Here is a 15720-nt window from a genome sequence, read left to right on the forward strand (position 1 = left end):
TTGAAAATCTGGTGTTTTATTGATTCGCCAAACGCGGTTTTACGCGTTAAAATAGAGGATTTGAAGCGACAATGTGCCACTCACAAGATGGCGAACGCGGCCACGCATCGCCTGAGGCCCGGTTAGCTTTTATAACTAACGACGTTGTTTTAGGATATCTATCAAACGCAACTGAATATAAATGCCAATAATTATTAGTTAGTAATTAGTAAATAATGTTTTTGTATATTTAATTCTGGCTATCCTCTGTTTGCACGTGAACAAAAACAGAAAGGCGGGTTGAGAAAGCTGCATACTTGTCGGTCCCTTGGCCCCGCCCAACCAGGAAGTCGTGCTAAAGTAATGCTTCCACTTTCACTCTTAAAACTGAAAACACGGATTTTGGCACTATTAATGATGGAGGATGCAGAACAGAACCGACTGGAGGAGCTGTTAATGTGCCCAGTGTGTCAGGACATTTTTAAAGACCCCCGTCAGCTGCCATGTGGTCACAGTTTGTGTGTTGACTGTGTGAAAAAGCTGCAGGAACACTCCACAGATGCACCTTTCCGCTGTCCAGACTGCAGGGCTGATTTTGGACAGGGGCTGGAGTTACAGAAGAACTACGCCCTGGTCAGCATCACAGAGGACTTCAAACTGAGCAAGAGAAGGAAGGTATACCTGCTTTAGTACAGATGCACCAATTAGTCTAGTTTTTATTTTTTGGCTGATACTGATTTTTGGCATTCTTTGAAGTCTGACGTGCAGATTCCACCTTTCAACCATTGTAGTTTGTCCTTTTATATAAATGTATTGTTTAAGAAAAAAAATCCCTGAACAAGTATCGGTGTTTCTGTAAATATTAGTGTTGCACCAATACCGATACTGCACTAAAATGGTGGTATCGGTATAATTTTGAGAGTCAAAAGTTTATTCAACTATTGTCACCCATTCCAGGTAGGTAATAAAAAGTTCTACTGGATTTCCCCTTGTATTAGTCTTTTTACTGCTTCACAAAGGTAGACAGCAGCTTGACAAAGACATTATTTTACATCCAAGTAGTGTGCAGTTCTTCATATATACACACACAAATCAATTTCAGACAAATGGTATCGGTATTGTATCGGCCGATACTGCACAGGCAGATATTAGGGCCAAAAAATGGCATCGGTGCAACAGTAGTAAATATGACTATGTCTTCTTGATATTAGTTGATGCTTCAACCATACTTTTTGGTTAAGTGAGACTGCAAGACTGAGGCAGAACATTTTATTGTCACACTAGGACTGCAGTCCTGACAGTAACCCTCTTAGCTAAACAGTATTTAATAACATAAAAACCACTATTGGTTTCATAATTCCTCATGTACTTGCTCTTTGCTGGTGAGATATAAAAAAATAAATAGGGAGATTTTTTCACTGGACCTGCAGTTCTTTACCTATCAGCTGATTATAGGATCATCGGTATGCTCTGGGTAATTGATCGCTACATCTCTGCTTTTTACCTTGCAGGAAAAGCAGGCTGAACGTGTGTACTGTGACTGTTGTCCAAAGAGCAGAACTCCAGCATTTAAATCCTGCCTCAAGTGTGAGGTATCACTGTGCAGAGAGCACGTGAAGGACCACTTAGAGCTGCAGGCGTTTACAGGACACCCCCTGGTGGAACCTCTGAGTGACCTGCTGGAGAGAAAATGCCCGGATCATCAGGACAAGGTGCTCAGGTACTACTGCACCTCGTCCCGCCGCTATATCTGTAACATGTGTGCCCTGGAGAGCAAGCAGCTCAGCGCAGCCTCAGATGCCTCCACTGTCGTGCGACGACAGCTGACGGTGAGCTCAGCATCACTCCTGATGGTGTGTCATGGGAGTGATTTGTAAAAGTAATCAATCTATGTGTATTCAACAGGAGTACATGGACCAGCACTTTAAATTGCTTCAGGAGCAAATTGAAGAATCTACAAATACTCTTAACAGTCAGCTTGCAGTAAGTCCTCTTTCTTAAAACTCTCTTGGGTTATTTTAAGGCTTATGATGTCTTGCAAAAGTATGGAGCTTTTCATTATACAGAGCAAAAGAGAGGGGAATTAAAATCTCCATGGCAGTGGTTTCTCTAAAGCAGAGACAGTGATAGAAATCAATAAAGTGAACTCCTAGGGGAAAACTTGCTAGAATCTGTAAAGGATGCTAGACACGGGCGGAAATCTAAACATAAAGCAGGAGCTGTTATAGACTGATTTAGGTTAGAGTCATGGTTTGGAATGGCTTAGTCTAGCGGTTCACAAAGTGAGGAAAACGCCCCCTGTGGGATAGTTGCAGAGGGGTCACAGTAGATGTGACCCGTATAAATGATCAATTTTGAAAGGTAATTTAAAAAAGGGCCCTCATAGCAATGATAAATGCTGTTACACTGTAAAACAAACAGTTAATATCAAAATAATTTTGATTGTGATTTAATGAAGGTTATGGATAATTTTGCTGCTTTACTGCAGTTTCCTGTCAAAAAGATTGATTGGAGGGGGGCGCTGGCCTAATCAAAGTCCAGAGCAATATCCATCTGAATCTTTTTTTTTTAGCAATACTGCCCTACTAAGCTAAAAGGCAGTGACTGGGCAGAGCTGGGCATGAACTCTGAATTACTTTAAAGTGATCATGTCGTCCAGCCTAATTAGTTGTAGCTAGATTACTGTATCATTTTCTCCAAAACGACACACATTTGATATAAGATATTTAGTCATAATATTCATTAAATATCATGAAAATGATAAAAACTCATTTTAGACCAGAAATGCAGTTACTGTCTTTTTGCCTTGATGGCTAGAATGCGTGAGGTAAGTTACAAAGAAGCGTAGAAAAAAAAAAAAACTCATCTTAAAACCTCTAAAAAACATGTAGATGGAACTGAAAAGTACTCTGAGTTGTTCCACCCTACAAAAACCCAGTGAAATTAAAGGTATAGTGGAGGGTGTTCTTTTTCCGGGTGGATCATCAAAATAACTGGTCCTCCTAAATTTTAATCATTCTGGTGATGTTTACATTAGGCCGTCCTAGAGCGTGCACGAGGAGAAAAGGGCTCGCGCACGTTTAATAAGCTTTCCCTCTCAGGAGTGGGTACAGGGCTGTGCATGTGCACTTTTTTTCTAGAGGGTGGGTCTTTTCAGAAATTTGCAAAAATCCTCCACTGTATCTAGGGTTATGATTGTAATGTGATTTATTCATGTGAAGATGTAAAGGATTTAATAAATTAGGGTTATTTCCAAAGGTCAGATGTCAGTAAATCTTTGTTTCCTGAATCCAGGCACAGAGAGGAAACCCTTTTGACCGCCTTAACGGCGTTACAGTAGTCCTGCTCTTTCTTTGGTTCATCGTCCTCTACTACGGTGAGAGAGATTACGTCACTTTCTAAATCTTATGCGTTTGTTCTTTGTTTTTACACCATTGAACTGACGTCAGCCTTCTGTCTCCACCAGCATACAACTACTCTGTGGAAAACCAGACGCTGATGGACGCGTTGGAGAGGCAGCAGAGTCGAGTGCATCACATTTATTCCAGCATAGCAGGTGATCCTCTGCCTACGTACGGTCAGAAACGGAGCATTAGGTTTGATTCCAAAGATGAGCTTGGTCCTGCAAAGACTAATAAGGAAACGGGTCTTTGTGTTCATTAAAGAGGGAATTTTAGACCAATAGATCACATTTATAGCTTCTACTACAGTATCTAACATCTAAACATCCTCAGCTGTGTTAAAGTAAACGTTTCAACCCTGATGATGATATACCCTAGGGCTGGGCGATAATTCAATAACGATATATATCGATCGATAGACGTGTGGCGCAATAGAAAAAAAGAAAGTCGATAAAAGTTCGATAAAAAAGAAACGCTGTTTTCCTTCCTTCTCATTGTAGCCTAGCATGTAGGTTTATGCTAGTCACTACTTCCTCCCAACCAATCACAATCGCGGACCCAGGCACGCCGTCACCAAGCGCCGCCCTCTCAAACCACAACACAGAGCACATGAAGATGTCGCAGCAAGGAGAGGCGGAGGAAATTGTTCCAAAGAAGGGTTTTTGTAGTTCGCCAGTTTGGCAGCATTTCGGTTATGGCAAGTCGGACAAAAAACAAACCACAGTCATCTGTAAAATGTGTAGGGAACCAGTGAAAACGAAGTCTGATAACACAACCAACTTTTTTTTTAATCATCTCAGCCGCTCACACCCGCAGGAGAACAAGCTGTGTAGGCCCCGGCGCGGCTCTCCTCTGAGGAATCTTCGGGAAATATATATATATATATATTTTCAGTTCTGGGCAGTTTCCCACGTAGTTTTAACAATTGAGAGAAAAATGCTGAGGGGCCAGCAACTTCAAAGTAATGAAGTAATGAACTCAGGTTAAAGGAGGAAACTAAGCAGAACCAGGTTCCAACCGGGGGGTGGGGGGTTAAATAAAGATTTAATTCAAAGTCTGTGTTTGTGTTCTTTATTAAAATTAAATCATTTAGCAATATTATAAAAAGTCCAGGCATACCTGCACATAAAATATGGTTTCAAATATTTTCAATAATTATCGATATCAATCAATATGCATTTTTTTTTTTATCGATAAGCTTTTTTTCTATATCGCCCAGCCCTAATATACCCTCAGATAAAATTACATTGGTTGTTATCAGCAATCCTGGAATCATCAAAGCTCACACTAATCAGAAACTGGTCATCAACAGTTGGACATGATTGACACTTGATTGAACATAGCTCAATCTTTTTGACATCCTTGAATTGTAGACAAAAGCTGTTTGGTGTCTGCAAGAAAAATGTTTGTAGTGATCATCATAGAAACCTATGATGGTTTCTGAGATGCATTTCCACCAAAGCAACCATCATTCCTGAACCTGTTCGCTTTAAAGGTATGCAGGATAATCTTTTATTTCCGGGTGGATCAACTAAATAAGTGGTCCTCCTAATTGTCAATCATTCTGGTTATACTGTATGTTTACATAAGGCTGTCCTTTGTGATCGTCTCCAGTTAGCTATCTTTTTCTGCGCAAGCGCACTTTCAGGCATATATCCGTGGTGAGCTGCGGTTTCAGACAGTCATTGAAGCTCACCTTTTTAACCATGGTTCTTTGAAGATGGCCGAGGCATGGAGAGCTGTTCTTGCAAAGCATTATGGGATTTGCTATCACAGCCGCAGGCACCGCGCAGAGTAGAAGGAGTTACGTGACCAACAGGGAGCAAAAAGTAGTTATCTGTCCGAACGGGAGGTTAACTATAAAGTCTCTGCTCTATATAGGGATTGAGGGATTTAGAGGTTAGGGCGGATGTTCAGACAGAGTAAGCTTGTATGAGCTATGAGAACAGCAACGTTTAAACAGTGCACAAGGAGAAATGGGCTCTTGCATGCTCTTGCACGCGTTTAGTAGGCGTTCCCTCTCAGGAGCGGGTACAGGGCATGTGTTTTTTACTGGAGAGGGCAGGTCTTTTTCTAAAAAATTCACAAAAATCCTCCACAATTCCTTTAAGGATCCGTCTGAGCATGCATCATAAACCAAGGGCATTACACAACAGGAAAGGAAAGCATTTCTGAAGGCAGTTCTAAAACTGCCTTCAGTGTGTGCGTAGTTTGGCATGTTAACACATGTTGGACCGCTACAGATCACAGTAGGATCTTCATCTTTGCTGCAATACTAGCTGTTTCTACTGTATCTAAATTTGACCAGTCCAATGGTGACATCACAGTCTGAGCAGAAACATCAGCATTTTGCTCAACTTGAACCATAGATCCCTCTTTTCTTCTTCACTGGTTAAAAATCATATTTCTGGACACTGGAAAGCACTTTCACTACCTTCAGATGTTTCTGCCTTGATTAGGGCTATGAAACTCTAGTCCACAAGGGTTCAGTGTCTTGTAACCTTAAGATACTCGTGTCCAACACAAATCTAGCAAATTTGATACCTGCCAGCTAGAAGTGTGAAACTTGGACAGGGTCAAGGGGTTCCTCTAATTATACAATGAACTTTCAGCCAGATTCTGAAAATTGATTTAAAGAGCAATAATTTCTTGAAAGGTTGGGATCCAATTTTTCAATTAAACTGTTATTTTGATTTTAAATGATGCATAAGCTGGAGAAAAAAACAACAACTAACAAACCACAACCTGTGATGTGTTTGCAATGGACCCAAAGCAGAGAGGCAATCATTTAAGGCATTAAAACTTTCAACTATTTGTTCACTTATCTCAGGTCTTCTCATTAAACTAAGATGTTTCCGTACTTTCCTAATATCACAAAGGTCACAAACTCCTCCAGTTCTGCCAAAAAACTAAAGTGATCTACTGTCCAAGCTACAAATAGTGCAACTTACTGTAATGTAAATGAGAATAACCCTGTTTGCCTCAGATAATCTCCAGTATATTATAATTTGGTCTTCTAATTCTTAGGAATCTGTGCTCAGTGGGGAAAAGGAAAAGCAATTTAAAGCATCATTAAAGGTCCAAAATTAATCTGACATGCATGATATTAGGTGTTTGACCGATAAAGAACACCAGTATATCAAAAGACACGATGGCACACTTGCCCTGTGCAGTTATCAGTCCCTGTATCAATTTCTGAAACTTAAAAACTAAAAAAAAACACACCAAAATTTTTATTCAATAAGTCAATATCGCCCGATACCAATAAGCTAGCTGATAATACTGTGAGTTCCTACCATGCATGTTTTCAAACCCTGGAGCTGTAGATGTTAATTTGAAATATCCATCTTCCTGCATAGAACATATGGTTGATCATCCTCTGAAGAGCCACAGAGCTTCACATCCTGAGGATGGAGGTATGAAGATGTCCCTCTTAAAAGTTCGCATGGATCTGGGAGAGCGTGTTGTCCTTCAGTGTGTCACCTCCTCTTTCAGGGATCTTCATGTGGGACATGGACACTGCCAGTCGTCTCCTTGGATTTTCTGCCGACCTCCAGACAGCGGAGAGAGTAAAAGCAGCGCTGCATTATCCCCCCAGCGACAGTCGCTTCGACGAAGCCCCGCAGGTCCTCTCCAGGCCGTGCTTCTCCTCCGGGGCTCACTTCTGGGAGGTGGAGGCCGAGGGCTGCTGGGACATCGCCCTGTCCTACAGGAGCATCCAGCGAAAGGCCGGAGACAACAGCACGTTCGGACACAACGCAGAGTCCTGGAGCCTCGGCTACAGCGGTCAGGGTGGGCTTTACGCCTGCCACGATAAAGAGAGAACCGCCGTGGCGGGATCGCTGCAGAGCAGCAGAATAACAGTGGAGGTGAACTTTGAGGAGGGCAGAATCAGCTTCAGCGCGGTGGGTTCCATAAAGACACTGCTGCACCAGTTCAAGGCAGAGCTGAAGGAGTCGCTTTGTTTGGGTTTGGGTCTTTATCATGTAGATCCACCCAGCAGAGCCTCTGTAGTGAAGTTTTTATGAACAATCCTCCACCAAGCATCCAGACTACCGAGAGGCCTTGCACTTACTTTTAAGCTCAGGAGATGTTTGATTAAAGTGTTTTCTTATGTATATCAACTAAATAGGTTATTTTTAAAAGGGGTTGATTTATATTAATGATGTAAATATATCAAAACTTTCTTCAGTGTCATGACAAAGTAGTTTTTCGTACTGATAAAATTCCCTACCTCATATTTAGGGTTCTTGTTTTTCAATCATACATGCTGTTGTGTTAAATCAGTAATGTAAAGAAATGTCAAACTAAAATCCTTCTAAGGAGGCATGAAGCGTTCAGATTAAATCTCAGGAACTGAAGAGAAAAGCTTTCGATTTGGAGGCACCTTAGGGAAATGGGGAAACTGCAGAAACCAGGGTCTTCCTATTTTTTCTTTATTAAAAAAAAAATAACATTTGAACATTGAAGAACTGAACTGCCTGATTAAAAATTACACTTATAAAAAAAGCCGTTAAAAACAAAACTCACACACACAAATGAAGTCATTTTTTTGTTTGGATCTATTGTTACTGGAAACATTTCTCAGCTGTTTAAAAAAAAAAAAAAAAAAAGTAAATTTACAGTTCCTTTTTTAACGTAACTAGCTGCCTTTAGAACGTCCTTTGAGGTTAACATGAGAGGAATGAAGGCCTCCTGTTCTGGATCGGTTTAACTGATGAATGTCTTTTCCTCAAAAGTGTTAAAGTACAATTTACACACAAAGAAGTGACAAATATTGTCACTTCACTCTGTTTAAGTCTTTTTTTTAAACCTATATTTAAAAAAAAACAACAGAAAACTGATTTCCCAGCTGCGTCATCTGTATGATGCTCACTTCACAGTCCCTAGGTTCTGGTTCCGGATGGAGCACCACGCTTTGAAGACATCCCTGCAAAAACAGCACATCTGTCAGAAAATGCTTTCTAATGGCTGTAAAGAAAAACAAACAGGAGGGAAGGCCTGCACACCTGCAGTGAGTGGCCACGCATTCATTACTGCAGTACTCCTTGTCCCAGTCCTTGCTGTCCACCGCCGGGTTGGTGCAGCCCGCTCTCACACAGATGCTCTTCACGGAGGCATCACCGGTGGACGCACTCACCTCCATCACATCCTGGAAATAAGAGCCAAACATTAGCGGCAGCTGAGTCTGATCCGTTTACACAAGGCTGCAAAAACTAATTTAAAGAGGTAGAGATTAAGGGTGTGCAAAATAATGGTTATGATGATGCATTGCGATTCTAATTTTTGTGATCTACTGCATCGATTCTTGAAGGCAAAAATCGATTAAAAAAAATAAAAAATTGAACAAATAAAATACATGATTGGTTGGCGCACATCAGCCAAACCAAGTGGAATACAACTTCCAGTCCAGCAGATGTCGCTGCGGATATGTTGACGCCCACTGCTTTGTGTCATGCGGGATACTGAGACGAGTCATTCGTAAACAAAATATGGAGGAGACTGAGAAAATTCGCCCCCCGGCTCCATCACATTTCAAGTCAGATGCTTGGATGCATTCTGGCTTTAAAAACAAAGGTAAAAATGAAATTGATATGATGCACGTAATTTGCAGAAGGACCACTGAGGCCATGTAAATGGCACTGATTATCCTTATTTTGTTATTTTAAGTTTGATGAATCCTAAGATCTTTTTGACAGTGTGTCCACGCCAGTAATAGTAATATTTCTGTCCAGTATTTGTTTTCATGGCAACACCTCAAAAAGTCGTTTCAATAAATACAGCTATGTATGAATTCAGTTGCTTTCAGTTATGTATCAATTGAAGACAATATCCAGATCATACCCAGCCAGTCAGCCACTGGTAAGGGCTGTATCTTTTTCTTACAGTGTTCAGGGAAAATATCGCAATGCATCGCAATATTTCAAGTATCGTGATGCATCGTGATAGAATCGCATCGTTGGCATGTGAATCGTGATTCAAATCGATTAATGACTTCTTTGCCAATACCCACCCCTAGTAGCCATGGTAATGCGACTGATTTGAGTGTTGGATAGTTTGAATCAGTGCTCACCCAGCTGGTGTTGAACTAAAGTAAATGAAACTACAAAACGGTTTATAAGGGTTTGTTTGTAAAATGCTAAATAATAATGATATCACAGTCATGTTATGAAGTTTTAAAACCATTCAGCCTCAGTCGGTTGCAGCCAGAAGCCAATATTTGAGGCTACAAGGAAACCTAATTTGGTTTAATGTGGATTAATCCCCTTTTAAAAAATTAATTAATCAGTTTTAACTGCTGGAATTGCTGTAATGAAAACGTCACAGTGGTAAAATGAGAGAAAGTTAGTGGGCGTGGTTACGGTCTGCTGGTGTTGAGTCACTAACATTGATCCTTAGATCTAATTCCTTTAGCTCTAGATTAATTCTGCTGCTTCAGGTCCTGATATAAAACTGTAAAAGTTTTTCATTATTAATTTTCAGCCACACTTTTCAGATATTTATGTGCAAACCACACATCTCTCATTTGGAGTATTGTGTTGATCCATTACATCAGATTCAGCTGAAAAACACTGAGTTTGTTGGAGCGAATCCAAAGAAATGAGTCATGACATAGCGCATGGTTTCTAAATATGAGCCTAATGTTTAAAAGTTTGGACTGCAGCAGGAGAGCGTTCAGAAACATTGATTTGAAAGTTTACCTCATCTGAATCCAGCACCTCTGTGACGTCGTCGTCACCTGAAGCCGTAGCAGAGCTCCCTCCTGACGTAGCTGCAGCAGCAATACTGGGTACAACAACGGCGGGAGCCAGTCGGTCCTGAACCTGGACGGGTGCTGGGACTATTTTGATCTGGAGCGGCGGTGGAGGCGTGGCCGTGAGGATAGCGGGTTGACCGAACGCCGTCGCCCCCTCCCTGGGTTTGGCCTGTAAAGGAGGCGGAGCGGGCGCCATCTGCTGGAGCCGTGGAGGAGGCGGGGCGTTCTGCATCTGCTGAAGAGGCGGCGGCTGACGGGAGGCGCTCGAGACCAGAAGGGTTGGCTGCGCTGCACCAACCCCCCCAGATAACAGGGTGACCACCTGACCTCCGCCCTGCAGTAAGTGCTTTGGGATTATGATCTTGGTGATGGTCTGGGCTGGAGCCAGGATGGCACCCGGAGCATTTGCTTGGTTTTCTAAGTGGGAGGGTGTCATCACCTCAGGGACGTCCAGGATGATGTTGGAGGCACAGATATTAGTGTTGGCCTCTGCGCTGCCGATTGCTGATGGCAGAAGAATGGTTTGTTGTCCAGCAGGAGCTGATGGGATCAGATTGACCACAGGCGAAGAAGTCTCCAACTCCAAGGAAACTGGCTGCAAGGAGGCAATTTAAAAAAAAGAGGAATATGAGTAAAAAAAACAGAGTAAGGGGGTTTTCCCTCTGCAGGACAGCATGGCGTCACCTGTGACAGCTGGCTGGCTTTGTACGCTGCTAGCGCCTTTAAGTACTCCTTTTTGGAAGCTTCTGTTTTCTTTTTGTAAACCTATAGAAAACAAATAATCATTCCCAAATCTGGATATAATTCCTCCGACCACTACTCCAGATCATCAAGAAGAAAAAAAAAATGCAGCACCTGTTTCTGATCCTCCGCCAGACTGTCCCACATGGACGCCACGATCTTTGACACCTCCCCAAAGGAGGCGCTGGGGTTCTGGCCCTTAATGGCCGACTGAGTGTCTCTAAAAAACAGAGCGTAGGCCGAGACCGGCTTCTGTGGCTCGTTAGGATCCTTCCTCTTCCGTCCCTTCTTTCCTCCCGTAGCTTCAGCTGCAGAGGCGACAGCGGCAGGTTTCCCGCTACCCCTCCTGGGTGCCGCTGGGGTGGCAGAGCAGGGGGGCGCAGGGTTGGAGAACATGTGGGAGAGGGTAGGGGAGGAGGAGAGGGACACGGGGGAGTCCACCAGGAGGCTTCTCTACATGTGGAAGGAAGCAAACAATAAAAATACAACCATTCATTATTATTATGATGATTCTGGTGCAAAGAATACACAGCAGTGGCAGTATTATAACGCAGGGATTTTCCTTTTGTTTTTTTAAAGCAGGGATGGCGGAGATAAAGACAGGGCATTCCTGTTTAAAACCGGATTTACACCATCAAACATTTAAAGAAAATATTTCAATTTTAACCAAATGTTTGGGTGTGGACTTAAAACTGACAGTATGTCAGTAAGTGTAATATTGGCAGCTATGACTGCAGCAAAAAGTATCTCTAGTTAATCTAAATAAGGGAAGTGTTGCATACCTGGATTATTTTTTAATCAATATGTGAAAACATTCCTTCTACTGCTCAGACATGCACTACTTAGCGCGGCTCAATGAAATAAAGCTAACCCTAACAGAAAACATTGATGCTGGTGGATTTGACAAAATGTGAAAATGTCCAATAGGATGAGAAGACTTCTTCAAGGAGACTGAAATTTTCTTTACCTTGAAGTCATCCATGTCCTCATCCACAGGGGAACCAAGAGGAGATGAGGAGATCAACAACGGCTCGTCGTTTGCATCCGAATGATGGCCAGAGGTATTCCCACTGAGACCCAGCGTCAGTTCTGATGGGTTCAGAAGACCATGACCCAATTCACTCAGCTGAACATCAATGGTCATGGGAGGAGAACGGCTGAAATGCGAGCCGCTGGAAGTCCCCATTTCCTGTTGAGAAAGTAGAGCAAACAAACTTTAACCAGTTTGGCACACATTCAAATTGAACATTTCGTCAAATTCCTTTTCCCAGATTTATCATTGGATGGATGGAGGTTTCTACATGAACAGTTTTAGATGAAAGAACAGACAGACAGATGGATGAAAAAGTGGACAAACAGAATTTATCGCATTGAAGTAGAATTAAATGTTTAATAATGACAGGGCTTATACAGGAATGAGTAACTCTAAGTTAATGCTATTTTAATGTTATTAGAAATAGCAGCCACTTTTGGAGACATTTACATTTTCCAAATATGCATTTTCCAATTCTTTGGCTTTTTCTCCACCTCAAGCTTCTTTTCCGAACATACGGCTTCACGATCAACCAGAAGCAGCTTCACACAAATATATTGCGATATAATATATCTGATTAAATTGTTTTTATAAACATTTTCTTTAATATAGCAATTTAAATGCCACAATAATCAAATAAAACAAATTTTAATTTCAATAAGGCCTTAATTAAAAAAATTATAATTTAATTTTTAATTAATTTTAATTACCTCTATTACTAAAAATAGGTAATGAAGTATAGATACATACATATATATAGTAGAATCCGCTTATAGTGGTTTCCATACAAATGCTGTTTAAATAATTTGTTTATAGTAATCAAGAAATCTGCTTATAGTGTTCATTTTTGGCCATTTTATGAATGTAAACGTGCAGAAATAATTAATAAGTAGACTGAAGTGATGACAGCACTCCGTTGTCAGAGCCCGTGAAGGATGAAGACGTCATTGTGGAGGTACAAGAGCGCTTTGGTGCAAATACCAGTGCTGCACGCAGCGAGGAGGGGGAGGATGAAGATGTGGCGACTGTTGTCTCTTCCACAACTGAGATGAGGAATGTAGTATGTATTTTAAAGATTGATGTCCTGCATGTTGGTTTCAAAAACTTTGACCTTTTACATCGTTTTGAAAAAGAAGTAAACTCCATGTTGGACAACACTGTGATCCAGGGAACCAGGGATAAATATGTGAAGTGATTTCTTAATGCGGTGCAGCAGATCCGCAACACAAAACAGATGTAGGCTATCTTTAATTTTGCAGTTATGTTCTATGTTGTTGTTCTATTAAATCGTTTCTTTCAAACTTCAGACTTACCAGGCTACCAGAGTAATGTCTGCACACACAATGCAGTATACTGTAATTAAAGTTGCATGGTACTGTAATAAAATTCAGTAAATGCAGAAGCTATCTGTTTCATTTCATTTTTCTCATTGTAAAAGCACAAAAATGGCATTTAGATTATGTTCTGCATAAAAAGTGAAATTGTGAAAAGTGAAAACAGTAAATTCGGATATAGACATCAATCGCTTAAAGTGTTCAAATTGAATCTGGACCAATGTGATCACTATAAGCAGAATCCACTGTATGTATGTATATATATATATATATATATATATATATATAAGTCATGGGTACTTGTTGATGGCATTTAAATGGTTTCTAATAGCATTAAAGAAGCAATAAAAAGCATTAAATAACCCTGTATAAAGCCTGTGAATAGGAACCCTACTGCTCCAGAGTGAATCACTCACCAGGGCAGAGGAGCTTATCAGCCCTCCTCCTCCAGCTTGGCCTATCGCTCCAAGGTTCAGCTGCTCCAGACTTTGGGATCCTGTGTTTACAAAGGTGGAGGCGAAGGATGGATCATTGGCCTCCACCACCAGGTTGCTCACCAGGCTTCTGGGACCGGAAGAGCCGCTGTTGTCGTCAGAGCCATCGGTCAGATCAAAGTGGGAGTCGCTGATGCTCAGAGCCTGGTCTGGATCCAGGGAGATCGGGGGGATCTCGAAAACTTCATCTCCGAGACTAGGAGTGTGAAATGTCTGCTGTAAGGGGGCAAAACAAGAGGGATGGTTTCAGTCATTAAAAACACGGCATCATATAAGGCAGATGAAACGCCCCTAAAGTTTGATCACTAACCTCTGCGGATAAGAAATGATGCCCAGCTCCACTGATAGCCAGGTAGCTGTCGCTGCTTTCTGAAAACTGCAGCAAATAAATAACATTTCACTCACAGATAAATCCACGATACTTTATAATAAACACATCTAAGGCTGCACCGACCCTTACCTTGTTCTCCCCAGAATAACCACCGTATTCCTGAGTCTCCATAAACTCCGCATCAACATTTGAAGAGCAGCCATCTGGCAGCTCGGAATAAAATTTAAGATCCATTTTTTTACTGGTTACTCTAAAAAAAAGGTCCCATTTTTCATACTTGAAGCGGATATTTCTTAAATCGTCCCACAGACTGGTTGTAACATCTTGAACAATCGCTGCTAGCTAGCATCAACCAGGCGGTTAGCGGTTTTTCTACTGTTGAAGCAGATATTTAAAGAATTTGGCTTTCAACCTTAACTGGATTAAAATTATACGATTTAAAATGACAAACAGCTGCAAAAGGCCTGTTTTAATCAGCAGAATAAAAGTGTTGGTCCATAGACAGGCTAAAGTTTATAAAGGCCCAAAACAAGCATGCACATCAATGCAAGACTGCTAGCGCCCTCTGTGGGTACACGGTGGAACTGTGTTGCATTCAAGGGCTTTTGGTAAAACGGAAGTTCAGTGCAAAATACGGTAATTGTGTAATAGGAGTCAGCCAGTTTCAACAGCAGAGAAACCAAGACATGTTATGCCATAAAAAACAGCAATTCTGAGTTATAAAATTTGACTTTAATATCAATATTGTACTTTTGAATCGAATTAAAAACATACATCGGGGCACGTCATGTCCCCCCCCCCCCCCCCACGAGCTTTTTAAGTGCGTCTATAAGTGCTACATTAAGGTAGTTTAATTCTGATAAGGTGTTATATTTAAGGCAAATGACGTGACATTTGCTGATGGCAAAATGTTACAGCTCGTTACAAAAGTGAACTAGCCATGATTGAAATAGTGGTCTAGAAAGAAAAACTTTGTAAGATATAAATTTTTAAGATGATGCGATTAGTTTAAGGGGAGGAAAAATTCTAAAAAACGTAGGTGTCAACTTAATGTAACCTTGTAAGGCTTTCATTTTGCCCTTTGTTATATATAAAAGTTTGAAAAGTAAGATCCCTTTATCTCTGGTTCTATCTCCTTGAACCCCAGTCGGCCGCGGCAGATGGCCGCTCACACTGAGCCTGGTTCTGCTGGAGGTTTCTTCCTGTTAAAAGGGAGTTTTTCCTCTCCACTGTCGCTACAAGCATGCTTAGTGTGAGGGATTGCATTTGAGTCAATGAGTCGATGCAATCAACTGGTTTTCCTTAGATAGAAAACTTTGAATCGATTTCACTGTATGATCTGGTGAACTGTGAAGTGCCTTGAGATGACATGTGTTGTGAATTGGCGCTATATAAATAAACTGAATTGAAATTGAATTAATGCGTTAGCAGTTCAGCTTTGTGTTTCCTGTAATAGAAAAATCATACCACACAAGGATGAAATGAATAAAAGCGGATTCCTTCAGTGTCTGACCTCCATACACCCCTGGAAGAATAATATAAAATTCTAAGAAGAGTTGAATCTGCAGAAAGGTGGTCAACTCATTTAACCCCACTGAATAGGAAAGGAAGGTTTAATTCATATAAGTGATGTAAAATGACCAAATAAGT

At 41.2% G+C, this 15720-nt stretch overlaps 2 protein-coding genes across 2 annotated transcripts; one reads left to right on the forward strand and one right to left on the reverse strand.

Moving 5' to 3' along the window:
* The first annotated feature begins 297 nt into the window (after positions 1–297).
* On the forward strand, positions 298–7907 carry LOC119793348 (E3 ubiquitin-protein ligase RNF135-like). Its single transcript, XM_038300494.1, has 7 exons — positions 298–654; positions 1491–1808; positions 1885–1962; positions 3274–3355; positions 3446–3535; positions 6740–6796; positions 6876–7907. Exons 1-7 carry the CDS (start codon positions 343–345, stop codon positions 7406–7408), a joined length of 1470 nt encoding a protein of 489 aa, XP_038156422.1. The 5' UTR covers positions 298–342; the 3' UTR covers positions 7409–7907.
* Positions 7801–14643, reverse strand: tox4a (TOX high mobility group box family member 4 a). Its single transcript, XM_038300493.1, has 9 exons — positions 14200–14643; positions 14050–14115; positions 13662–13955; positions 11846–12067; positions 10993–11331; positions 10822–10902; positions 10082–10732; positions 8390–8532; positions 7801–8310 (listed from the first exon to the last, which is right to left on the reverse strand). The coding sequence occupies exons 1-9, from the start codon at positions 14302–14304 to the stop codon at positions 8253–8255; spliced, it is 1959 nt and encodes a 652-aa protein (XP_038156421.1). The 5' UTR covers positions 14305–14643; the 3' UTR covers positions 7801–8252.
* Positions 14644–15720: the final 1077 nt, after the last annotated feature.

Source organism: Cyprinodon tularosa, unplaced genomic scaffold (genome assembly GCF_016077235.1).
Source record: "Cyprinodon tularosa strain WSP-4 unplaced genomic scaffold, ASM1607723v1 ctg45, whole genome shotgun sequence".
Lineage (NCBI taxonomy): Eukaryota > Metazoa > Chordata > Actinopteri > Cyprinodontiformes > Cyprinodontidae > Cyprinodon > Cyprinodon tularosa.

What these genes read in the sequence shown, in the direction of transcription:
- LOC119793348 (XM_038300494.1), top strand. Translation starts at nt 343, where the DNA reads ATGCTTCCACTTTCACTCTTAAAACTGAAAACACGGATTTTGGCACTA. An exon ending in AACTGAGCAAGAGAAGGAAG is followed by an intron (nt 655 to 1,490) that starts GTATACCTGCTT and finishes TTTACCTTGCAG; the next exon opens with GAAAAGCAGGCTGAACGTGT. An exon ending in CTCTTAACAGTCAGCTTGCA is followed by an intron (nt 1,963 to 3,273) that starts GTAAGTCCTCTT and finishes TCCTGAATCCAG; the next exon opens with GCACAGAGAGGAAACCCTTT.
- tox4a (XM_038300493.1), bottom strand. Translation starts at nt 14,304, where the DNA reads ATGGATCTTAAATTTTATTCCGAGCTGCCAGATGGCTGCTCTTCAAAT. An exon ending in GTTATTCTGGGGAGAACAAG is followed by an intron (nt 14,116 to 14,199) that starts GTAAGGGTCGGT and finishes TATTTGCTGCAG; the next exon opens with TTTTCAGAAAGCAGCGACAG. An exon ending in AGGACATGGATGACTTCAAG is followed by an intron (nt 11,332 to 11,845) that starts GTAAAGAAAATT and finishes TTCCACATGTAG; the next exon opens with AGAAGCCTCCTGGTGGACTC.